The 26,924-nt window shown below is 38.8% G+C and overlaps 2 protein-coding genes across 2 annotated transcripts; one reads left to right on the top strand and one right to left on the bottom strand.

Moving 5' to 3' along the window:
• Nucleotides 1-5,811: 5,811 nt before the first annotated feature.
• Nucleotides 5,812-21,208, top strand: LOC141441836 (uridine 5'-monophosphate synthase-like). Its single transcript, XM_074106719.1, has 3 exons — nucleotides 5,812-5,935; nucleotides 13,809-13,946; nucleotides 19,628-21,208. Exons 2-3 carry the CDS (start codon nucleotides 13,809-13,811, stop codon nucleotides 20,120-20,122), a joined length of 633 nt encoding a protein of 210 aa, XP_073962820.1. The 5' UTR covers nucleotides 5,812-5,935; the 3' UTR covers nucleotides 20,123-21,208.
• Nucleotides 21,200-26,924, bottom strand: LOC141441835 (tubulin beta-1 chain). The gene is made up of 2 exons (XM_074106717.1): nucleotides 26,756-26,924; nucleotides 21,200-22,996 (listed from the first exon to the last, which is right to left on the bottom strand). Exons 1-2 carry the CDS (start codon nucleotides 26,810-26,812, stop codon nucleotides 21,710-21,712), a joined length of 1,344 nt encoding a protein of 447 aa, XP_073962818.1. The 5' UTR covers nucleotides 26,813-26,924; the 3' UTR covers nucleotides 21,200-21,709.

Raw genomic sequence — 26,924 nt, 5'->3', positions numbered from 1 at the left:
GGTGTTTCAAATTTTAGGTCCCAAAATGTTTGAAAGTAAAGTAAATATCCATTATGCGTCTAAGATTCCTACCGCAGCGAACAAAAGATCTGATGATCTTGAAACGGCTGAAACCGATTTTGATAAGTCATGTCTAAGATCCATCGCTAGAAAACCAGCTTCAAATAAAAAAAAAACCGCATTCAAATCGGTTTCCACGTTTAAGAGCTACGGTGCCACAGACAGACACACAGACACACAGACACCAGACACACAGACACAACAGACACACAGACACACAGACATACAGACACACAGACACACAGACACACAGACACACATAGCGGTCAAACTTATAACACCCCTCTTTTTTCGTCGGGGTTAAAAATGTTGTTTACGAGCCGAAACACTCCGCGGGAAATGGACGAACAGCATGGTACTAGAAACTCGAAACTCGAAGTTCGTATCGTAACGTCCCTCTCGCTTCTCATATTAAACAGTATAAATGTCAGAGGGAACCGCATGACACGAACTTCGAGTTCGAGTTTCGTAGTAGCCCTGCTGGCCGAATGGCACATTCCATCGAAAACAGATGATGCCACAATCATTGTAAGGCGTAAGGCACACGGAGCGGGTGATAGTGACTTGTAGTCCTCCAGAGGCTATTTAATTCCGTCACACTTGAGAGTACCACGCCAGAAGCATGGCACAGGAGTGTGGTGGTGCTCTATCATCAAAAAGGTGACAATACCTTATAAAGAACTAGCTTTTACCCGCGGCTTCGCACGCGTAAACTATTCGGTGTGGTAGCTGCAATTTAATTTTCGGGATTTTAAAAATTCCCCTGGAAAATTTCCAATATTCCATATCGTGGTCTTCACTTAGGTTGTGTTGTGAATGACTGTACAAAATTCAAGACTCTAAACCCAGTGCTGAAGATTCAAAATTTTTTCTCTATCCAAATTCAAAATGCAAAATTCAAATTCAAATCATTTATTCAGTAATAGCCGCAATGGCACTTTTACACTTCATTTTTTATACTACCAGCGCTTTCGGAAAGACCACCATTGCCAAGAAAGAATGCGCCGCAAGAAACTTGGCAGAAAGTAATTTTTCAAAATTTAATAATTAGAAATAAAATACTTAAAAACTACAGTATACAATTAAAGAAAAAATACGAAATAATAATAATTATAAAATAATACAGCGATGTATGGGGTCCTTAGTTACAACACTATACCGTGGGAATATCGGGATAAAAGTAGCGAACTTATAATATGTGTTATTCCACATACGGCTACCTACATCCAAATTTCATGCCTCTAAGCCCTAGCGGTTGTTATTCGACATTTTATTCTAGGTCCAGGTAGGTAGGTAGGGAGTAGAAGGAAGGGGTTTAGTTTTAGGTGGTACATTTTTGGAGCCAAAATAAAACTTTTCTTTCTTTCTTCTTTCTTTCTTTCTTAATCCCTATCCCGTGGGAATATCGGGATAAAATTAACCTGTGTGTATTACAGAGGTCCAGCTACCTAACACCAAATTCATGGCTCTAAATCCAGTGGTTGTTATTTCGAGATTTTATCCTAGGTATCCCGTGGGAATATCGAGTCAAAATCCTTACGTGTTATTCCAGACGTCCAGTTACCTACATACCAAATTCATGACTCTAAGCCAGCGGTTATTATTTTCAAGATTTTATCCCTATCATCGGGGAATATCGGGATAAAAAGTAGCTTATGTGTTTATCCAAAGATCCAGCTACCTAAATACTAAATTTCATGGCTTTAAGCCCTGCGATTGTTATTTCAAGATTTATCCCTAGGTATCCCGTGGGAATATCTGTCAAAAAGTCACCTATCTGTTATCCAAACGTCCAACTACCTACATACCAAATTTCATGATTCTAACCAGAGGTTTTGTTATTTCGAGATTTTTCCCTATCCCGTGGGAATACCGGGATAAAAGTATCCTATGTTTAATCCAGGTAATAACTAACTTCCGCTAAATTTCATCCAAATCCGTCAAGCCGTTCAGCGTGAAAGAGTAACAAACATACTCACTCACTCACTCACTCACTCACTCAAAACTTTCGCATTTTATAATATAGTAGGATTATAGACCCATCGCACTCCTGAGTCATGTACTTAATTATAAGTTGTTATCGAGGGTCATTACGAATCGTCTCGAGCGCAGGTTCGATGATTTCCAGCCTCCCGAACAAGCTGGATTCCGTAAAAGCTTCAGCACCATAGACCATATTCACACGCTCCGCCAGAATATACAGAAGACCGAAGAGTAATCGGCCACTATGTTTAGCGTTCGTGGACTATGGAATGCCGTCTCCGTCTATTCGAATAAAACAAACAGAGAAGAAACCATGCTATACGGTGTTGGTGTTGGTGTACGGTTTGTGTCACTCTGAAGATGAGCTCTGGTTGAGTTCGAAACGGTCAGTGTAGTGTGTGGTGGTGATAGATGGGTTTGTGTGATTTGTGTGTGTTCTTACAGTGTGGAGGTGGAGGAACTGCATGAACACGCATATTTTGCATAAGCTTAGCTATCGTAAGGTCGCGGTGAGCAAGAAATTCTTTTAGTCCATTGATATGGACCTCCGCAAAGTAACGCCTGATTCAATAAATTAATTATTTTCTCATTATAATGCAAAGAAAAAAAAAAAAAAAACATTGAATACATTATTGGTTAGCTTAAAGCTCAACTTACATCATCGAATCGGAAATAACAAGTTTTTGCTGTACATACTACTTTAATGAAACAGCGCTTTGAATTTATAGCGTTCCGTGGTCCTACAAAGAACCTTGTTAGTTTCGCCCGTTTCGCGGGTTGCTATCATATGGTCGTAAACGCAACTGGTCTACAGCATCAACTCGTCGTAAAATCATCTGGACGATATAGCAACTAGCCTAAAAAGCGGCCAAGTGCGAGTCGGACTCGCCCATGAAGGGTTCCGTACCAGCAAGTAATAACATATATTAAATTTTCCTTTACTTTACGATTTATGACATAATAAAAAAAATTCGGTGGAAGTTTGCATGGTAATGTACATCATATATTTTTTTTAGTTTTATTATTCTCTTATTTTAGAAGTTACAGGAGGGATTGCCCCCCCCCCCCCGCACACACACACATTTTACCACTTTGGAAGTGTCTGTCGCGCAAACTATTCCGTTTAGAAAAAAATGATATTAGAAACCTCAATATCATTTTTGAAGACCTATCCATAGATAGGTACCCCACCCACCCCACACGTATGGGTTTGATGGAAAAAAATTTTGGATTTTTTTTTTAATTTGTGTGAAAATCTTAATGTCGGTTCACAGTAAACATCTACTTACTTACCAAGTTTCAACAGTATAGTTCTCATAGTTTCGGAAAAAAATGACTGTGACATACGGACGGACAGACAGACAGACATGACGAATTTGGCTACGGAACCCTAAAAAGTAACTCGTCTATGAAGCAACTCAAAAGAAAATCACTTTCAATTCGACGTACTTATACTACTTATACTATGTGTGGTCGAAACAGGTTGATCGCCTATTAAGCAACTCGTCTTAAAAAACAAGTGATCCACATAGAAGGTCGCCCGCTAAGCAACTCGTCGTGTGTGCGAATCGGACACAGAATAATAAAAAATAAAAAAAATGGTCAAGTGCGAGTCGGACTCGTACATGTAGGGTTCCGTAAACAGTTCAGTAACAGTTTTTCTTAAAATTCTTCTAATATCAGTTTTTTTGCTGACTGTACTTTATGCCCCTGGTTAGTGGTTACGAAAGTACTCGTCAAAACGACAAACGAGTCCAAAATCGATGCGGTCGTGTCGTTTATCACAGAGTTCCTATGGTCACCCGCTAGCTTTATCATCAGATCAACTCCATGTTATAATAATATTGCATTGTGATCGGATTTATACATGCGTGTAAAATTTCAGCTCAATCGGTTGAAGATATCCACTTCAAATTTGAGTTGAAAGATTCCACCCGAGCAAACATACCTAGTTATATTACACTGCAAATAAATATAATGCTTGTAATAAGTTTTTGTTAAAAATTTCATTTTTAATACAAGCTTTTTTGCCGAATGTAATTTTTGTTGACAGTACTTGCATTGTCGTCTAAACTACATGGTACCAAATTTCAAGTCGGTACTATTAACTATTGAGGAGTTCCCTCCTGCAGAGACGATCCTGGCTGGACCACCAAGATGTCACTACCAGATTATTGTATTGTCACCAAATTTACATAAGTATGCCAAATTTCAAGTCGATCGGACCACTGGAAGTGGGTCAAATTTAGCTTCCAAGATTTGACCCAAACAAACAATAAATAAATAAATAAACAAACAGGGCAATCTAAAGAAAAGCTTCTAAAAATATCGCCGAAATGTAAAGCACTTGTGCAAGTATTTCGAATAAAACAACTTGAATCTCATCCTCGTTGGTTTCTGGCTGTTTGCTTCTGAAACCAATGCAACCAACGAGCCACTCGCTCAAAAAAAAAATAGCTGCCATTCATTCGCGGGAAATTCGGCGGACTTCGTGTGTTGTGAAATTAAATAATAAGAAGCTGGACTAGTGTGAATAAATTTTAAACTGTATATAAACCTTGTAAATAGTGTTAAATACTTAGTATGTTTTTTTTACGAATGTAATTTTTGTTGACAGTACTTGCATTGTATCATAACTACATGGTACCAAATTTCAAGTCGGTACTATTAACTATTGGCTTCCCTCCTGAGAGACGATCCTGGCTGGACCACCAAGATGGCTTTATTATTGTATTGTCACAAAATTTATAAGTATCCAAATTTAAGTCGATCGGACCACTGGAAGTGGCAAACTTAAAGATAAAGATTCAAACGACATATCATAAATAAATAGTTTAAACATCAGGTAGCTATCCATTGCTAGCGACTCGGTCGCCGAATAGTGTAGTAGTTGACAGACAGACAGACAGACAGCGGAGTCTCAGTAATAGGGTCCCATTGGCACCCTTGGGGTACGGAACCCTAAAAATGTTGTTCTGTGGAATCGGATGCAAAGCGAAAAAATATATATGTCAAAGTTCATTATATTTACTTTCATTAGTTTCCAAAACACGAGTGTCGTGAGAATAACTGTGTTGTGTTGTGTTTTATTTGTACATATTATATTTTAAAGTTTAAACAGACTATTATTTCTAATGAGTTGCTTTTGAGACCAATTACTTTGCAAGCGAATTGCGAATTTATCAACATGATTTTAAGATGATTACCTATCTTAAGAGTCCGGTTACTTTTTGGGGTACCTGATAATTTGTCAAACTTATTTCTGTCGAGTTGCTTCTTAGCCTAGTTGCAATTTCGTCCAACTGCGTTTACGACAATTTGATACTAACCCACACAGACAGACTAGGTAGGTACGATTAGATTCAACTACGCAGAAAAAAATCATCCCCACTACCTGTAGGGTAGTAATAAACGGATGGTGAACAAATTACAAAATAATTCAGGCATGCCACTTAACATTGAATGCATGAATAAATTAATTTATATTTTTATTTTCGTCCATGCAATACGAAGTCGAGAATCATTAAGGGAAGTCATAGGCAGGTTACTTAGGGTTTCACAAAAACATTGCACATTCATCAATAAAGGTTCGCTGCCCTAGTAGTCTACAAATTCTTTAATAACAATTTAGCTGTCCTTCATCAGAAATCATGTAATTAATAAAATAAATACTCCATTCCAAGTTATTTATGTAATAACTTACAACCGGTATCATTCTGAAGCTGTTAATAATATGTTTACATTGGTGATTCATTGTGAGATCTCGAATCGAGTAGGATGTATGTGTCGTGCCGTGGTCCTGCTTATTAAAAAGTTAAAAGCTGCAGCCAACATTGAATTTGCGCGCGGTTTTGTGATCGTTTCGTGACTTTAATAGTTTTATTTTTTCTAGGTAAGTTATTACTTGCTTTTATCATATTATTAATTAAGATACTTAAATATTATTCTAGTTTTATAAATTTTACCTATCTTATTCAGAAATTTAATAAAATTACCTACTTTCCTTGGTTGTGTGACAAGTTGTTAGACAGACGCGAAGAGTGTTAAGAGTAGTTTGGCGGCATTGGACTTCGTGTCTCAAAGTTTCAAATCGATTTTTGAAGCCAATAATTGTGTCACCACAAAAACTTAGACAATCGCTGAACATTAAGTGTTTAATACATTATGTCAGTTCATAGGAGACTGACACTATGAACATGTCTAAGACGTACCATTTTAAGTTTTGTGTGATAAGATCATACGAGTCCCACGTAGCTTATCAAGTTCTGGGTAGAGGTTTCATCATGAGAATGGTTGCTATTGCTTGCCAAGAAAATACCTAAGTCAAAAAAATAATAAATTACATTGTTAAGCTGGAAAGCACAAACGAATTTAAGCAGGTTTTGTGAAATAGATTATTTAGTATCAAAAGCTTACCTACTATTTAATTGAAGATTTTAAAGGACATTGCCAGCATACTCATACCATCTTTGATAAAATAAATGACTGATGATTACTGATTCAAATATAGTCTTGAGAACGCCTAAAAGTTAATGCTATTTCATTATGCAAGGTACCTACTTAAATGGGTCAGGCGTCCTACGAGAAACAACTTGTTTAAAATAATCGTTTTTTTTTAATTCGTGGTGAATTTTATCGTTGGTTAATATAACGATACGAATGGATTATAGTAAAATTACTTACAAACGCTTATCTCAGTTCACGTGACCTTACTTAGTGTCATTTACCGGGCCTCGTCTCAAGTCAAAGATTCTGTTTTCCTGTACGTCAATTAAATTCACAGTATCAGCAAATGTAAATTCTGCTCCAACAAAAAACTAACCTTCAAGATAAGTATCTCGACGAACTATGGCATGCTTACATTTCTTAAAGTACCATTTATAAAGTCGTAATTCGTGGTATGACGATTTAAACTATTTAATTTATATTGAATAGTATGTCCCTGACTCTACAATTGGTTGGCCTGTTTGCACACGCCCGTGGTGCTATAATGGTAATAAGACTGAATGGAATAGACAACAATAGATAAATTCCAAGGAGTAAGTAAGTATCCATGATAACCAAAGATCTTTAGATACAAAAATTGGTGGTATATAAAAATAGATCACTTAGAACGGCAAAAGAGCGAAGGGTAGTCCTGGATCACCAACTTGAGAGACGCAAAATGACATTAAACGCAATACCTAGTTAGGGACAAAGTTTATTAGATATTTGTACCTACTGATTTCTATAAAAACTATTAAACCGGTTATTTAGGGTTCCGTAGCCAAAATGGCAAAAAAGGTACCCTTATAGTTTCACCATGTTGTCCGTCCGCGGTTTTGCTCAGGGACTATCAATGCTAGAAAGCTGTAAGTTTGCACGAATATACCTATATGTAAACTGCGCCGACAAATATACATTAAAAAAAATTTAAAATTTTTTTGTTTACCTCCCATAGACGTAAAGTGGGGGTGATTTTTTTTCTCATCCAACCTTGTAGTGTAGGGTATCGTTGGATAGGTCTTTTAAAATCATTAAGGGGTTGCTAAAACAATTTTTCGATTCAGTGATCTGTTTGCAAAATATTCAACTTTAAAGTGCTAATTTTCATTAAAATCGAGCGTCCCCCCTCCCCTTCTAAAATCTAAACCGGTGGGTGGAAAAATTTGAAAAAATTCAGGATGGTAGTAAGTATATCAAACTTACAAGAAAAACTGTAACGGTTAAGTTTTCTTGAGAATTATTAGTAGTTTAAGAGTAAATAGCAGCCTAAGGTATAAAATATATCTAAGCTTGGAATATTCGGTACAAAATACGAAATCCTTAGAAATATATTACTTATTTTTTTCGTAATGGCTACGGAACCCTATTTCGGGCGTGTCCGACATGCTCTTGGCCGGTTTTTTTTTACATGTAACTGACCGTGCATGATTGACCCCTATCTCACCTGATATTAAGTGCAGATGAGGCCAAAGGTGTATCTCACTGGTTCAGTAACAGCCTATTCACTCTAGCCTTGAAGAACCCTAGATTGTATTTATCCGGAAATACAGACAACGGTAGCGATTTCGATTCCTTGGCAGTTCGCATTATGAAATATAAAGCAAACCGCTTTTTGTGCGGACCAATGGAACGCTAACTACATAAGTGTGAAGACGCTCCCCCGCCTGGAAGTACGTTGGCAAAATGGAGATGGAGGAAGGATGGAGATCATGTAATTTTTCCTGCGCACACTCACCAAAATGTATCCGATTATTCCAAATAAGCTAAAAATTATAATCCGGAAGAGTATGTCTGTGCTGAGGGTTCCCTTTATCTTGCATAATATCGATTTTGCATAACAGGATCTCATAATTTTTTTTAGCCGAATGATACTTTTGAATAATAGTCATTTCTCAGAATATTACATAGCAGAACACTCATATCGCCGAATATACTTTTGCAGAATATTAAATAGCAGAACATTAATAACGCCGATTTTTATATGGCATAACGGCATAGCAAAATACTAGTTTGGTTGGACTATTGTATTTATACGGAATTTTAAATAGCGCTGACTTTAACATGGCGTAATGACATAGTTAAAGGAACTAACAGCTACCATAAGAATGGGTTAATGTTAAAGTAAGGCCAGCAAAGTAAGCGTGCTGTAACAGCAGCAGGAAAAGCGCCAGAACAGAACAGCAGCTACATAGTAGGTTGGGTTAGGTTAGACCTGCGACCACAACAGCGCGCGAGCCGAGCGAGCGAAGCGAGCGTGCCGCGGCAGCGACCGACGAAGCGCCAAAATCTTACTGCTGCCAATAAAGGTTAAGTTAATATAGAACTACAATTAAAACAACGCTGGGTGTTTTTAACGCTTCAGCATTATACTGAGCCAGTGTCAGATTCGCAACCGTAATGACACATAATAATATTAATATCTGGGCAACCGAGCTCCGCTCGCGCTAAAACTCGGTATCAAGCATAAACATAATATTACTAGCGTAAATGTCTATTGTCCTGAAAATTTTGCCTTTTTGTCCCAAAATTGACTTATGTGCTCCGCTGCTGTCCTCTTTGGAAAAATCAAAATCTTTTATCACAAATAGACATTTTGATTAAAATTAATTTAGAAACCATTCTTAATATTCAGCTAAACGAGCAGTCCTGGACCCAAGGATCCCTTCCCATTCGATACGGTGGCCTAGGGATCCGCAAAATTTCTAGTGTAGCTTTACAGGCTTTTTTGTCGTCAGCCCATAGCTCGTCTAGTCTCATCTCATATCATAGTCATCGGGCTTGGTGGATGCAAAAAGTGCCTGGTGAATTGCTTGCCCTGGCCAAAATTTTCCCGATAATCCAAATTTTCAAAGGTGCTGGGACGACACAATTTGCAAATTAACCGCTGACTCCCTTCTTGTTCAGTGTTGTTCCGCAGATCGAGCCAGACTTATAGCAGTAAGAACAAAAGAGGCTGGTTTCTGGCTCCACGCACACCCATCCGCAACCACTAGCACTTTTCTCGACCCCAATACTCTCCGTTTCGCAGTTTGCCTACGTCTTGGGGTCCTGGTCTGCGCTCCACATCGTTGCCCCTGCGGAAGCGATGTAGACTGGCTTGAACACCACGGACTCTCCTGCCAGAAGAGCGCGGGCCGCTTCGCGAGACACGCTGCCCTTAACGACATTATTCGTCGGTCTCTTGCGTCGGCTAACGTGCCGGCTCTCCTGGAGCCGTCGGGTATTTTAAGAGACGACGGCAAGAGACCAGACGGTATGTCTTTGATCCCGTGGAGTATGGGAAGGGTCCTGGTATGGGATGCTACCTGCGTAGACACACTAGCCCCTTCGCATCTCCACCGGACTCCACAAGGGCAGCAGCCGCTGCAGAGGCAGCCGAAACCGCGAAAATAAGCAAATATAGTGGTCTCGGCGCCGAATATAATTTTCGTCCCTTTCGGTGTCGAGACCCTTGGTCCGTGGGGCCCAGGAGCACTAAGCCTCTTCAAAGAGATTTCTAAGAGGCTCATCGATGCCACCGGTGACCAAAAAGCTGGCAGCTACCTCGCTCAAAGAATTAGCCTAGCGATTCACCGAGGAAATGCTGCCAGCACCTTCGGCACAATGCCGCAGGGGCTTTTTTTTTAGATATAGTTTAGTTTTTAATATAGTTTTTAATTTAGTTTGTAAAATTTAGTATTATTGCTGCGTTTTGATTTATTTCTATCTTAATAAAAATTATTCTCATCGATATTATGTGAAGTATGAGAAAAACTGTATGCGAAAAGTAATTCGGTGATATGATAATTCTGCTAAAGGTTATCAGAAACGAAATTATGAGATTCGATTTTATGCAACATATTAGTAAACCGCAATTAATACATTATAATAAACAATTTATTGAATCAGGCGTTACTTTGCGGAGGTCCATATCAATGAACTAAAAGAATTTCCTTGCTCACCCGCGACCTTACGATAGCTAAGCTTATGCAAAATATGCGTGTTCATGCAGTTCCTCCACCTCATTGCCATGTGACTTTATTTGCCTTATAGGCACCGGCATGCCATGGCATGGCATGCACGATTATATGCCTGCCTGTTTCCCATCCCCAAAGGCGTCATACACATACAACCTGTAATCACTAAGGTTTATGTTACACATCCGTAACATGACATGTTCGTAACGAATACGTATTATGCGACCTACGAAATTTTATATTCGATTGCGCAATCATGGAAATGTTTTCGAAGCACGCCATACTAATATGACTATCGGGACATCGAAATCCACATTCGTACAATAAAAAATAGGCCCAATATTAAGAAGTGCAAAATTCGAACTTCGTATCTTGCGGTCCCGCTGACGCTATTTTATTTAATACTTGAATGAGAGGGACGGTACGATACGAACTTAGATTTTTGACCTTTGTAGTAGCCCCCAGGCTTTAGAATATGGTGATTTTTGCGGCAATCTTTCGCCGTTAAGGTTGTTTTGTTAAGGTCAAATCTTGCAAGTTGAAATTCGAAGTTCTGATGTTAGTCAGATTGACTTGAAATTTTGGTACGAATATGTCTAGTTTTGATGATAAATAAATATGATAATGCAAGTAACACGCAGATACAGTACAGGCTGCTACTTACTAAGTATATACCTTTTGTAACATCCTGGGTGATGGAACTTTGCTCGGAGTTCTTTTTCATTTATATAGATGTGTGTACCCGAAAACTCACAAATCATTAGATTTCGATATATATACCTATGTGGGGAAACCGATTCCGAAATTTCCGAATTTTGTATTTGTCTCAGTTTGTTGTATTTACGATATGGTTAAATATATAAATTGAGAATTGCTCGTCTAAAGGTTCAAAATTAGAATGGACACGTGAAAATCTCTTTTTTTTCAACTTGTAGTATAACCTAACAAAAACCGGCCAAGAGCGTGTTGGACACGCCCGAAATAGGGTTCCGTAGCCATTACGAAAAAAATAAGTAATATTTTGCTAAGGATTTCGTATTTTGTACGGAATATTCCAAGTTTAGGTATATTTTATACCTTAGGCTGCTATTTACTCTTAGGGGCTGTTTTACCATCCATTGATTAGTGTTAACCGACGGTTAAATGTGATGCCGTCTCTATTTATTTGTTTTGTTCGAATAGACGGAGACGGCATCACATTTAACCGTCAGTTAACACTAATCAATGGATGGTGAAACAGCCCCATAAACTACTAATAATTCTCAAGAAATCTTAGCCGTTATAGTTTTCCTTTTAAGTTTGATATACTTACTAACATCCTGATTTTTTCTAATTTTTCCACCTTCGGGTTTAGATTTAAGAGGGGGGGGACGCTCGATTTTAATGAAAATTTGCACTTTAAAGTTGAATATTTTGCAAACATATCACTGAATCGAAAAACCGTTTTAGCAACCTCCTAATGATTTAAAATACCTATCCAACGATACCCCACACTATAAGATTGAATGAGAAAAAAAAACACCCCCACTTTACGTCTATGGGAGGTACACAAAAAATTTTTTTTTGCATTTTTTATTGTACCATTTTGTCAACATAGTATACATATATATTCGTGCAAAATTACAGCTTTTCTGGCATTGATAGTCCCTGAGCAAAGCCGCGGACGGACAGACAGACAGACAGATAGACAGACAGACATGATGAAACTATAAGGGTTCCGTTTTGCCATTTTGGCTTCTGAACCCGAAAAACGGTAAGATTAAGAGTTGTCATGAAATGCAAATCATTTGGCATTATTTGTATAAGCATGATAGTACAGTCGCATAGTAATACTTTTGCCACTACTTTGTTTGGCATATTACGGTTTTAGAATGATTTTAGTTGGACTAATATACAGGGTAATCAATCCAAATGGGTCAGTAGGGAGAAGTCAGAAACTATGAGATAGCGAAATCTGTTTTTAGGAACCATTGGCTTCGATTTTAGATTTAATAAAAATGGCATTACAATTTTTTGATCTAATTTTCATACATAACCGGGAATCGAACCTAACCCTACTATTAACCCTAATATTATACATAATTATTGTTAAGGCTAATAATTATTTGTCATATTTTTCAGAAACTATAATTTCAGTTCCTTTCATGAATTAAACACAGTTTTGTTGTTACTATGCATTTTTTGTTTATTTTTTGTATATTTTAATGTGTATGGCTTCTTTTCAGGATTTAATACCGCATTTTCTTTTAATTTGTTACGGACGCATTGAATCTGAAAAAAAAGGAATTTCGTTTTTATCTGATTCCTCATATAAGCAGACATAGACACCATCAAAAGTGTACCATTCTATTAAACAGTAGGTACCTGGGCGACCAGGCTTTGCTCGGGATAAAATTCGATAATAAGCTAGATCGATTTGTCATCCCCGAAAACCCCCACATACCAAATTTTATCAAAATCGTTGAAGCCGTTTTTGAGATCCCCGTAATATACATATACACAAGAATTGCTTGTTTAAATATATTAGATTGATAAATTAGGTTAGATTAGATAAGTATGTTGTCCAGGCGTGAAACGCCCAAACTACGCGGAATAGGAGGTCCGCGAAGCGGATCTCCGCGTTGACCTCGCTTTTGTTCTTAAACATATGAATAATATAAATATGTAGACAATAATAAATATATTTCTAAATCGCCGAAACGGCCGACCACTTTCTATATCTGACCGAAATTCGTTACCAAAAACAAGTAAGTAGTAAAAACACACAACCTACTAAACTTTTCTCGTAGTTCATCTGGCTCGTGATTATGGTTCTTTATTTGTTTCGATATGATTTCGGTCGACATTACAATTTTTTGAAGTAATTAAACACATTTAAGTATGCTTTTTGTAACGATGCGAATTAATTAATTAAGTATGTATTTTTGTATTTATGCTGTTTGATGTTAGTCTATGTGACGATTATGCTTTCAATGTTTATGCTTTTAAATGTTATTCGGAAAAATCATGCCAAAAGATGATTAGGTAATTAGGTATATCGTTATTTCGACTAAAAAAATTATGCGTAACAATATTATGCGATATTCATTTTATACATTCCAACAGTGAACCATGCAAATGACATCTGTTATCATCATCGTCAAATGTAAATTCACTACTACTTCTATACCTAATGTATTACATATTGGCTTATCTCTTAATCTTAACAACATAAAAACTTTCTTGGTAGGCAAAATATCGCTAGATGGCGTTAGTGTCGTGAGGTTCATTTGACTTACAGTAGCCTGACAGAACCCTATTATTATCGCTTTCTTTTACCAACAGATGGCGTCACTGGAGCAGCTAGCTGCGCAGCTGTACGACGCCGGCGCAGTGCAGCTTGGCGACATAGAAGCGATGAAGGGAAGGAGGACGCCCATATACTTCGATCTGAGGGTCGTGGTGTCACATCCTTCAATCATGGTAAGAATGCAACATAGCATAAGGACTAGCTTGGTTGTATGAAAGGAATGGCCAGACCAGTATAAATGTAGATCGAAACAAGTCGGACCGTTGCTAACCAATCGTGAGTTGGACCGTTTAATTTTGTAGTTCTTGTTTGTACTTTTCTTTTCGTCAAAAACAAGATAGTTGAGGCGAGGAACTCAAATAATCCTTCTCTTCTTCTTCTTCTTCAACCTTGATCTACCCAATGCTGAGTAAAGGTCTCTTCCATTTTAGACCATTCTGTGCGGTCGTGAGTTTTCCGAATCCAGTCCTTCCCAGCCGCTCGCACCAAATCGTCCGTCCATCTTGCTGGCTGCCTCCCCACATTCCTGAACCCCTTTCGTGGTCTCCACTCCAACAACTTTTTGCCCCATCTTCCATCGAACCTACGGCAAATATGGCCCGCCCACTTCCGCTTCCTAGAGGATATGGAGGATATTGGTACTCAAATAATATATGCATCCATATCCAGCTAACCTAACGCCATTTCATTTATGTCATTTATGATAGAGGTTGATTTAAAATTAAAATAAGTCCTTTATAAAGGACTCTGGGCGTTAGGAGCGTATGCAAGTATTAATTTATTGTTTAAGTATTTATTGTATTAGTGTGTACTTACCCATATGTATGTGTAGGTATTTACTTATTTATTTTTGATGTATTGTTTAGGTAAATTTAAAAATTTCGATTCTTTTATCTTTCCATTGTACTTAGTTTCTACTCTTGTTTCTGTTGTCCTTTCAATCGTTCAAAGGTTAACTGGAAGAGATCCCTTTGTTCGCATTTGTACATCTCTTTCTCTTGTTAGCTGTAATTTTCATATGACTATGATTTTACGTATAGTGACTATACGTTAATTCCTAGTCTTTTTTTGTAATGTATTGTAACTCTTTATTGTACATAAAACATATGAAAATTACAGCTAACAAGTAGGGTTGCCATAAGCGTGGGCATTTAGACCGGGAAATTTAAAGAAAAAGTAGTAAAGGTATAGAAAAAAAGAACTTTTATTACAATAATAAGTAACTTTAAAGTTTTAGTCCTTGCCTAAACACGAAACAACTTTTAACACAGTCACCATAGGCCAGCAATCCGCCAGTCAGGTTCTCTGTTCGTAGACGTTTTTCGCTACAAAGCGGAAAATTCACGTTATCGGCTATGTTTTGAAGCCTGCTAGTTAGTCGCGTTTATTGTAGGTATATTATTATTTACCAAGTCCAGCCCCTTACTAAATAACTATGATTTTTAAACCGGGACAATTTGCTTATCGGCCGGGACGCCGGGACACATGCTTCAAACCGGGACATTTCCCTGCGTACCGGGACGTATGACAACCCTAGTATAGTGAGGATTAGAGAAGAACAGGATGCCAAATTACTTATTTCCCATCACCTCTCAAAACGGGCACTTCCTTCCATCGCGAAGCTTCCTGCTTTGACTAAACGTCTGACCTGGAAAAGTTACAGTTTTAACGGAATATCCGGGATCAAAAACCTAAAACGTAAACATAGACACATGTTTATAGGATGCATAAAACATGCCAAAACGCGAATCGTTCAATAGTTAGTGCTAATTTTATATCTACTTTTTATTAGATTTTTACCCTCCTTGCACCGTCGTACGTACGAGATTAAATATCTTGAATGTTGTAAAAATGTTTTTCGATAACGGCAACACCTTTGTTTACATTTTTTCCACGGGATTAAAAATCCGGGTTTAGTAGGTATCAGAATTTTATTAATTCGATAATTTCTACTAAGTAATCTGTTTCTTTTTCTGAAAAAAAAATAACAGTAAAATTTTAAATGTTTTGTATTTTAATTTAATGAATGTTTTAAAAGTAAAAGGTTATGCATTTAAAATTAATTTATACTAAAACACCTGCACTCATTACACTTCGCGTATATGAATTGTTTCAAGATTGTTTTTTTGGAATATTTTTGTATTTTTTATTTCAATTCCAAATTTTTACTTTTACTGTCATCCCGTAAACCTAAATTGAAAATACAAACTGAAATATAGATGCACAGAAAAACTAGAAAAATAAGACCAACACTGGGAATCGAACCCAGGTCCGGTATTCCGTACCGCGTGCTATACCGCTACACCACTGTTGGTCAACCTTGGTTGCTTGGTTGGTTGGTTGGTGTTGACCAACAGTGGTGTAGCGGTATAGCACGCGGTACGGAATACCGAGGACCTGGGTTCGATTCCAGTGTTGGTCTTATTTTTCTAGTTTTTCTGTGCATCTATATTTCAGTTTGTATTTTCAATTTGAATTGTTTTTGTTTCAAAATTATTTATTTAAGCACCAAGTTTTGTTACAAAAGAAAAGAAAACTAAAACTATCTATATCTATTATTCTAACATTGACTGACGCGGTGGCCTAGCTAGTGTTCCGATGGCCCGATTTTGTCTAAAAACCATTATGTATTTTTGTATTTTTTATTTCAATTCCAAATTATTACTTTTACTGTCATCCCGTAAAACCTAAATTGAAATACAAACTGAAATATAGATGCACAGAAAAACTAGAAAAATAAGACCAACACTGGGAATCGAACCAGGTCTCGGTATTCCGTACCGCGTGCTATACCGCTACACCACTGTTGGTCAACCTTGGTTGCTTGGTTGGTTGGTTGGTGTTGACCAACAGTGGTGTAGCGGTATAGCACGCGGTACGGAATACGAGGACCTAGGTTCGATTCCCAGTGTTGGTCTTATTTTTCTAGTTTTTCCGTGCATCTATATTTCAGTTTGTATTTTCAATTTGAATTGTTTTTGTTTCAAAATTATTTATTTAAGCACGAAATGTAAAAAAATCAAGTAATTTGTTACAAAAGAAAAGAAAACTAAAACTATCTTATATCTATTATTCTAACATTGACTGACGCGGTGGCCTAGCTAGTGTTTTACCGATGGCCCGAGCGCAAGCAGAATCGTGAGTTCAAATCCGGTCTCGCACCTAAGCTTTACAGGAGAGGAAATCATCGTAAGGAAATCTGACCAATTTACTAAGCAACATAATAAATAATGAGGGCTATCGCGTATGAATTCGCCGCTAGAGGCGCTAGTGTAGCGTTAGGGTACAGTACCCTTAATGTAAGTTTTCGGTTGCAAAATACGTCTCGATCGCGTTCGCGTTAAAATCTCAATTTGTATGGAAACACGAACAGCGCCTCTGGCGGAACGTTTGCGATGTTCGTGTTTCCATACAAATTTATCACAAAAAAGTGTGGCCAACAACTTGTACAAGTCGAGGAACCTTTTCATAATCAATTTCGCTATGATTTCATTGGCAGATGTATGGGATGTCAACGTGACATTAGTAGCACAGGGTTCCCTGGTACGTGAACGTGATACAGTTTGGGTGACTGGCACTCTTTCCCGGCCCGATAATACCGACATGGAAATACCGACCCTGTTTTTCGTGTACACGCCCATAGAAGCTCATGTCAGTTTCTATGGGCGTGTACAGTCAGCATCAAAAGTAGCTGGTTAACTACTTTTGTACTTTGTCATTTTAAGGCCACGTATACTTAGCGCCATACAAGATTGACAAACGTGTTAATGTGACAGAGTTGAAAAGTAACCAGCTACTTTTGATGTTGACCGTACGTGACCGTACACAAAAAACAGGGTCGGTATTTCCATGTCGGTATTATCCGAGCCGGCGAAGAGTGTCACCCGTACAGTTCGACTGTCCCTAACAAATATCCGTCGCGTTCTCAAATCTACATAAATAAATACACGTTCAAGATGCATTCAAATAAAATAAGGTAAACTAAAAACAATATTATACATGCTACCTCAAATCGCTTCTATTTCATATGTGAATCTTATCCTAAAGGCATACGTATCAAAATCGGATAATTATTTTTTGGAGTGTCCGACTGAAGTTGGTTTTTTGAAAAGGAATTTGTGCATGTCCCGCCGTTCTATTTCTAAATTTGTAACAGATTTCAGACGACAAAATGATAATTTCCAGTTAGCTTCCAGTCAAAATAGCTTCTTAAAAGTATTTCAAATTATTTTAGTAGTAAGTTAAAGTAGTAGTACCTACGTTGGTCGAAAAGAGGCTAGAAACTATACAGGAGTATCACAGATTTTATGTCAGGGATTGGATAGTTCCTTGGTAAAAAAAAATATTTAATTTAGTACAGTCGAGTTCATAAACTTGTGAGCAAAAATAAGATCAAAAATATCTGAACACGACTCTACTGTTAACGGCGTAGAATCGTGTTCAGATATTTTTGATAAAATGTTTGCTCACAATTTTATGAACTCGACTATCCATAGTTATTATTAGAAAATATTGGTCACGTATGTTTTCTTTGGTCAATCAAACAAAAAATCGCACGGCGTGACGTTACGTGAAACTCGGCTACTGCTCGTTTCATAAAACCACACTCGTGTTTTAAGGACCCTTATTACGTAACAGTTGCATAAACTACTATTTCATCAATTTTCTAATGTTTTTAGCCGTGTACTCTATACCGATAACGTCACAGTGAATCAACATACGTAACTAGGTACACGTGTTTTATAATTTACGGAAGTTAATGCGTACCACCTTGTTTTTTTATGTTTTTGAAATAATTTAAATTACATTCCTCCAATGTGCCACGACCATAACCTTAGGGCCGTTACAGACTGCATTCCAATCGGTACGTTATTGCAACTGGCAAATGTACGTTTTCCATTGCAGAGAACCCATTTTCTAAATCAAATGGCTCATAATAACATAATGATCGTAGGGCCCGCTTGGGCTCTGGAGAACTTTGGCAACGAAAGAGAGGATAGGAGGGTCACTGAGGTGAAAAAGGGTTTGGAAAAAGAGGAAGAGTTGCCCTGTCAAAATTTGGGTTTCTTACAAGTTTTTATTTAGCTTTTTATTTACTGTCCCGATGTTTGTCATCAAATCTTGCAAATTAAATTTGATTTACTTCCCGGTTACCGATTGAGCTGAAATTTGGCATACATGTGTAAATCGCGTGACAATACAATAATCTGGCAGTAACATCCTGGTAGTCCGGCCAGCAGGGCTACTACGAAACTCGAAACTCGAAGTTCGTGTCGTGCGGCCCCTCTCGCTCTCGTATTAAATAGTATAAGTGTCAGAGAGAGAGAAAAATAAATCGATTATTCTCACAATGTCGTCAAGTGATAGTGAAAATTATGATGTCGAGGTCGAGCAAAGAGCAAAAGACATAATTGATAATCTTTTGCCGCCGAAATCTAGAAAGATTTATTTAAAAACCTATGCAAGTTTTATGGACTGGATAAGAAACGTATTCATTAATTCTTTCACAGAAATGACTATTTTTTCTCGCAATCGAAGTGAAAAATAGAGTTTTCACCTCGAGACCCTTGGATAAATAGACACCCTCGCTAACCACCTCGGGTATATATTGGCTTATTTTAGTCCATCGATAAAAAAATACTATAGTACCTCTACACTTACGTACACTAGTTTTTTTCTTTGAAATACTTTGAGGAAATAGGTATGCACTAACGCTAAAAAATAATATGCTTGCGACACGAAAATCTAGCGGTGACCGTTAATTTCGCCAATCACCGCCAGCCCCATCTAGTGAACTCTCTTTAAAAATGCACTAAGTCTACCTAAGTATTTTAATTTTTAATTTATTCCACAGATGGCAGTCGTGTTGCACCTACAGAACTTGGCTGACGAAATAGAGCACGACATTTTATGTGGAGTGCCATACGCCGCCCTCCCGTTTACAGCAATTATGTCTGTCAACTCCAATACTCCTATGATAATGAAGAGGAAAGAAAAAAAATTGTATGCGTCCAAGAAAATTCTCGAAGGAATCTTCCAGCCGAAACAAAAATGCCTCGTCGTAGAAGATGTAGTGACATCTGGCGGCAGTCTACTAGAAACAGTTGGCACACTGCGAGACGAAGGCTTGATTGTTACTGATGCCGTAATAGTTCTTGATCGTGAACAAGGTGGCGCTAGTATACTCAAAAGGAATGGGGTTCGAGTTCACTCGCTTTTAACATTAGGAAAACTAGTTAAAATGCTCAGAGATGCCGGTAGAATTAGCGATGAAACTGTAGAAACTGTATTTGATCACATAAAAGTGTCTCAATTTGGCGTTGGCGATAATTTAGAAATAGCGGAATAAATTTTTATTAATATAATTATGTCTGCTGACGTAGCTCTGCGTAGGTACTGTGACCGGCTTTGGTAGGAAATGTGGCGCGACTTCCTTTCCTATACTTAACTTATAGACTCCTAATACGCTGGAATCGCTACGTGACTTGACATCGAACATCTTGCCTTTTCCCAAACAAGTTTTGTGGAGGTACCACAGCCATACCATTTTGGGTGGGAGGAATAATCTTCGGGTGAATCACACCGACCAATCAATAAACACGATTACCTCACACCAAGTTACTACTATTCTGAGAATTCCGTTTGCTAATCGATATCGTATCGTATCAAAAACATCGCCTTTGGGGCGGACACAGAGATGGATGATCAATTCAAAGGTGTTCTTATCTAGGTAGATACAACTTTATCAGTATGAGTCCTCTTGCCGGACACACTTCAAGTGATACCGAATTCAAACAAAAACCACTAAGCACATATAGCTCTATGTATATTATTATCGAAGACTGTCATTTACGGCCATGTAAATTTTACCTCTGTAGGTCTGTAAACTTCATGGGTAAAATCATTAATCCGGATCCTCTCCTCTGACATAAATTTACAGCATTATAATGCACTAGCTACCTTGAGAGATCCCGTTGGCTATTATATATTCCGTGCCGTTGGAGTACTCGACAAGGAAGTATGAGCCCCGGATGCAGCGCATGCCAAAGCATTCGACTTACATTCTACATTAACTACGGATTAAGATTTCATTGTACTAGATTTGCAGATTAATTTATTAATGGCTATATACTCCTAATTGAGTGGAGCTGGAATAAATTTTATCGGAGTGTTGTTACGGTACGGCTATCAGTTGCTAATGAATGAGTCATGCCTGTTAATTAACAAATGCAATTGTTCGAATTGAAATGCTTCAATCGTTGATTGTGCAGCTTTATGTACAGCAGCGATGGCCAAACTACGCCACAGCGCCCTCGAGCGCCGTGGTATGTGCTTAAATTTTTAATGCGGCGCACACTGAAATTGCTTGAGAGCCTCTGATGTATTGTTTACTTTTTATGGACCTCGACGGAATAAAACAAATTCATAAATTCAATGTATTTTTATTATTCACCAGCTGGAATATAATAATTAAAAACTTTGATCGACTTCGAAAAATTGTACGACAATTAGCTTTTTAGTAAAAAAGCCAATAAAAGACGCATCACACTGGTTACAAAGAATTAATAATTAACTTAGGTATTAAAAACTCAAAGTTCAGCCTTATCAAAAAGATCTTTTCCTTTCGTGTCGCTTGTTGTGAGCACCATACGATGGTCGGTGAAGGGGCCACGTCATTTCGGGAACTGTTTATTCAGAAATAAACATTAGAGAGAGCCGCCCTTCGTCAAGGAAAACAACCGGGAATGTAACCGCTATTCATGCATCGCAACATCAATGTGTACTCCCTAGCGAGGTGGGGAACTAAACGTCAAAAACATTGTAAAAAAGTACTGTAAAAATACTATAGAAGCAAAAGAAATGGTGTCACGCGCGACGCGGATCGCGCGCGACGGGGACTGGGGTAGTGTGATGGTGGCGAGGGGGGAGGGCGAGCTTAGTTATCCTCGATCTCCTGCTCCTGCTCCTCGTCGAACTCTGCGTCCTCGTCGGCGGTGGCCTCCTGGTACTGCTGGTACTCGGACACCAGGTCGTTCATGTTGCTCTCGGCCTCCGTGAACTCCATCTCGTCCATGCCCTCGCCGGTGTACCAATGCAAGAAGGCCTTGCGCCTGAACATGGCCGTGAACTGCTCCGAGATGCGCTTGAACAGCTCCTGGATCGCGGTCGAGTTGCCGATGAAAGTGGCGGCCATCTTGAGCCCGCGCGGCGGGATGTCGCACACGGCGGTCTTCACGTTGTTCGGGATCCATTCCACGAAGTACGACGAGTTCTTGTTCTGGATGTTGAGCATCTGCTCGTCGACCTCCTTCATGGACATGCGGCCGCGGAAGATGGCGGCGACGGTGAGGTAGCGGCCGTGGCGCGGGTCGCACGCCGCCATCATGTTCTTGGCGTCGAACATCTGCTGCGTCAGCTCGGGCACGGTCAACGCGCGGTACTGCTGGCTGCCGCGAGACGTGAGGGGAGCGAAGCCAGGCATGAAGAAGTGCAGACGCGGGAAGGGAACCATGTTCACGGCGAGCTTGCGAAGATCCGCGTTTAGCTGACCGGGGAATCGCAGACACGTGGTCACGCCGGACATTGTGAGCGACACCAGGTGGTTGAGGTCGCCGTACGTGGGAGTGGACAGTTTGAGCGTGCGGAAGCAGATGTCGTAGAGAGCCTCGTTATCGATGCAGTAGGTTTCGTCTGTGTTTTCGACTAGTTGATGGACTGAAAGGGTGGCGTTGTAAGGTTCTACTACTGTATCTGATACTTTAGGCGATGGGACAACTGAATATGTGTTCATAATTCTGTCTGGGTACTCTTCTCTGATTTTGGAAATAAGGAGTGTGCCCATACCGGAGCCAGTGCCGCCTCCGAGCGAGTGTGTAAGTTGGAAACCTTGTAGGCAGTCGCAGGATTCTGATTCTTTTCGCACGACGTCTAGGACTGAATCTACGAGCTCTGCGCCCTCAGTGTAGTGGCCCTTGGCCCAGTTGTTACCAGCACCAGACTGTCCGAACACGAAGTTATCGGGGCGGAAGATCTGTCCGAAGGGACCAGAGCGCACCGAGTCCATGGTGCCGGGCTCCAGGTCCACAAGGATGGCGCGGGGCACGTACTTGCCGCCGGAGGCCTCGTTGTAGTATACATTGATGCGCTCCAACTGCAGGTCCGAGTCGCCATGGTAGGCGCCGGTGGGGTCGATGCCGTGCTCGTCAGAGATGATCTCCCAGAACTGTAACAATACAAGCAAACTGTTAGTTACCGCAAATCACTATGTAAGTAATCCTGATATTACGTATTTTTATTCCTCATTTCTTTCCTCCCATTCCAAATGTAGAGAAAAGCGCAGGCTGGTACCGCGTGCGTGTGGGATAGGATGACTCATTCGTCGCCTAGGCGACAACGCTCGAAACAAACGCTGAGGTCGTCCCCGCATTAACATATTTTTGAGGGCATAATACATTTGCGTAACATTATCGATCTTACAGATGCATTAAATTAGCCGTATAAGGCTGGGGGGTTACTGTAAACGACATGAATCAGTCGTTGCGCAAATTGCTGCAAAAAGTCGCCGTAAGTAAGATGACCGCCCACTTTCGTGGCTTTATGTAACGGCACCATATAAGTGGAGAGCGCAAGGCAAGTTTCTTATTTTGGAGCTTCGCCTTGTCGGACTGTCAGTCCGTAAATCAAGGGGCGCCGGGTCGGACTCGACGCCGGCTTAGTGGGACGAAATAAACATAATTCTCCATGCCACTTCGTACAATACTCATGCATTAACATGAAATTGCGCACAGATGTTATCGCAAGATCGAGCGCCTTTCTACTCAACCGTGAGCCAACAGCTCCGTGAGTGCTTCTTTTGATAACATCAACAATACTAATAATTAATTTGATCGATTAGATAGCAAAGAATGATTTATGTTTAGATGGAGTGGAATGCTGTGGCAAAACAAATTGCTCATTGATTCATCGAAGACTTCAATGGTAGGTACTATTCTCATCTGTTGGCTATTATTTATAAGCATCTTCAAATACCCGAGAATAGGCATGTCATGTTGATTCATGCATTTTCTAGACTGGATTAACGAGTTATTGTTTTTTTAACAACCGACTTCCTGTTAATTAAGTGGCTAGTCAGATTTTAAAGGATTTACTAAAAATACCTACTGCACCAAATTCTTAAGGCAAACATCTGATATCACACGTTGGCACAATGCCATGTGCTGGAAAAAATGCTTTTCCGGGATATTACATTCTTTCAAGAGACTTGGCTGGTAGTCAAGTTTTTTACACGGCGATTGATTAGAAATTAACAATTACCGGCGTGCCTTCTAATACACCAATTTACTAGGTACCTAGTTTTTTTCTTATATAGGTATACAATTATAAAGTAAAACGGAGAAGTTCTAGTCTAGTCAATAACCTACCTATCTAATGTAGGGGATCAACACAAACAATGAGAGTATGACAGTAACTAGTGTTTTTTTTAGCAGATTTGGATAGAGAGTAGGGTTACCACCCGTACTCTAAAATAGAGTATTGTCCTCTTTTTCATGTAGGCGTACTTTATAATCTACGACACCAATAAAGTACGCAAAAATACTCTATTTACGTAAAACTTATTCTTACTGGCTCGTTACTGGTTATGAGTACTTATGAGACTAAATAAACTGGTATCCACTTTTAAGGAGAAATAATAAATACTCTTTTTTTATTCTGTGTACTTTATTTTTGTCCTTCTAAAATGAAAAAATACTTTATTCGCCCTAAAAAAAGGTGGCAACCCTAATAGAGAGGTACCTAATCTACTTTGAAACTGAACAAAATTGTCTATTACTCCTGATCAAGTGGCTGATATGACTATCGTTTATCGAATTAAGTCTGAGATTAGTAAATAGATGATGTATCCACTTTTTCATACTGGACTAGTTGCATAGAAAAGTGGATACTTATGTTAGGGCACCGACTGTACTCTGTTGGACAAACTTTGTAACTAGCTGTGCTCGAAATACGAAACCGCCTAGGTCTAGGTGGCTGTAGATGTAAATTGTAACCTACACCTACAATTGATGCGAAAAACAGGAAAGCAAAGACAATATTATTATAAGAACTAATGAATCATTTGTTTTGAACATGCTAAACATCTGTCCAGAAATAGGTAGGTATTTTCCTACATTTACTCTTCGATGCGCAGGCAGGTCTGACGGGATAGTCTATTCCGGATAGAACAAGCATCACAAATTTGATCATAATGAAATCTTTTAATTTGACAGGTAGGTCAAAGGTATCCATCCAACCCCTTCACTACTGAGTCCCGGTTAAAAAGTTAGTAGATAGGCAGGTAGACTCTTTGCTCAGGCTAGAAAGATATTGCTCAACTTGCTATTTTGGTCATTGCACTCCGCTATAAAACTGAACCTTTGTATCAGTCATAAAACGTTGTTTCCGCGCGCTGGTGGATTATTTTAACACGCGGAAGACGGTTCAACGACCCACAGCTACGAGATTCCAGCTAGCTTGCTATCTCGTGCATTTTCTAACAAGTCAACTATGTAATTGTGCAAATTTTCTTAATTGGTCGCTGTTTTTGATGATTTAAATTGGTACGAAAGGAAAGTCTGTTCATTGAGCCAGTTTTTTCACTTATAGGTTTTTTTTAAGATACCAATTGGATATTCAGTTTATGACCAAGAATAAATTTACCTACACACATTTTTTTCAAGACATTCTGCGGCTGAATGAATAGTCTAGACTTGACTTGAATAATAGAATCTGTCATCAATTTGAAACGCTTTTTATTGAGCTTTTTGCGACCAAGCGGCAGACTGCCATAAAGTCGAGAAGTACCTACGACAAAACGTTTTCTATAAAATAAATTAATATCACATTACGCTACGTTAAACCTTATTGCTGCTTAGTATCTCCGAGCATGAAATAAAATATCCTAATTACCTATCTCCCAAGTCCTAAATCCTCCTCCATCCTTTTTATAGCGGCAACACTTCTTATTGTTATTTTTACTAATTATGTGTCATTGCTGTTATAAATAAATTATTTTCTTTCTTTCTAAATACAAAAATACGTACAAATCGAGCATGTTCCCCATCTGTTGGTATAACGGTTTTATTCGCTGTACAATTAAAATTTGAACGTTACAAATAGAGGCTGTCGATTGGTCGGCCCTTATCGCGGCCAGCGTAAATAACCTTGAGTAGGGTTCAAAACATACGCGTTCCATTTTTATAACGGATTTTCATGAAGGAAGCGTCGGATTAAAATAATTAAGATAGGTATCATCCGGCTTTTAAAATGTCGGCACAGAATAAGTAATAAGCACAAGCTATCGGGTTATTATCCAATGTATAAATAATTAAACAGATTAGGTAAGTACCTATTTATTATGCATTTGTTATCAAGATAAAGTTTGACGTCGGCAACAAATAGTTCCACCTGACAACACGCAGATTCACTGCATTCGATTAGATACCGCATAATGCCGGTCGGTCACGTAGCAAAAAGATTCTAAGAAAACTGAGGAGGGGTCTGCGAGATGCAGCAAATGGCGACACGTGGAAGGAGACTTCATTTCAGTCACCGCCTTACCGTCGCTTCGACCGATCAATACTTACAAAAGTGTGGTTCCAAACAAAATACAATAGCACTATGATGAATAAAACGTGGCATGTTAAAAAGTTGGCCGTGGTGTCGAATTCGACAACAAAGGATATTACTACCTGGTCTGTTAGTTACTATAGCTACTTGTGTTTCCACTTCAAACGACCACACCCACTCATATTTTCAAAAAATCTTAGTATTAACATTAAGCTAATAAACATTAGCACTGATATAAATTAATTAACGCTTAAAGAGCAAAGAATGATGTCATTCTCAGTATATAGCCAATTTCACCGGTCACAAAATGCCGGCCGGAGATTCGAAATCCGAATTAGTTTTCACTTTAAATCTTAACAAAAGAATGGCGAATTACCTTAGCGCCGATCTGGTTGCCGCACTGTCCAGCTTGAATGTGCACGATTTCCCTCATTTTGTTGAATATAACTTATTAAATTACTTAACACTATAAAATCTGTTTGCTCCGCACGCACCACGTACTTTCGTGGTAGCTTGTTGAAGAATACGACGAATTTCGTTTCGCG

This window comes from Choristoneura fumiferana, chromosome 24 (assembly GCF_025370935.1).
Source record: "Choristoneura fumiferana chromosome 24, NRCan_CFum_1, whole genome shotgun sequence".
Taxonomy (NCBI): domain Eukaryota; kingdom Metazoa; phylum Arthropoda; class Insecta; order Lepidoptera; family Tortricidae; genus Choristoneura; species Choristoneura fumiferana.
This window is presented reverse-complemented; position numbering and strand designations above follow the sequence as displayed.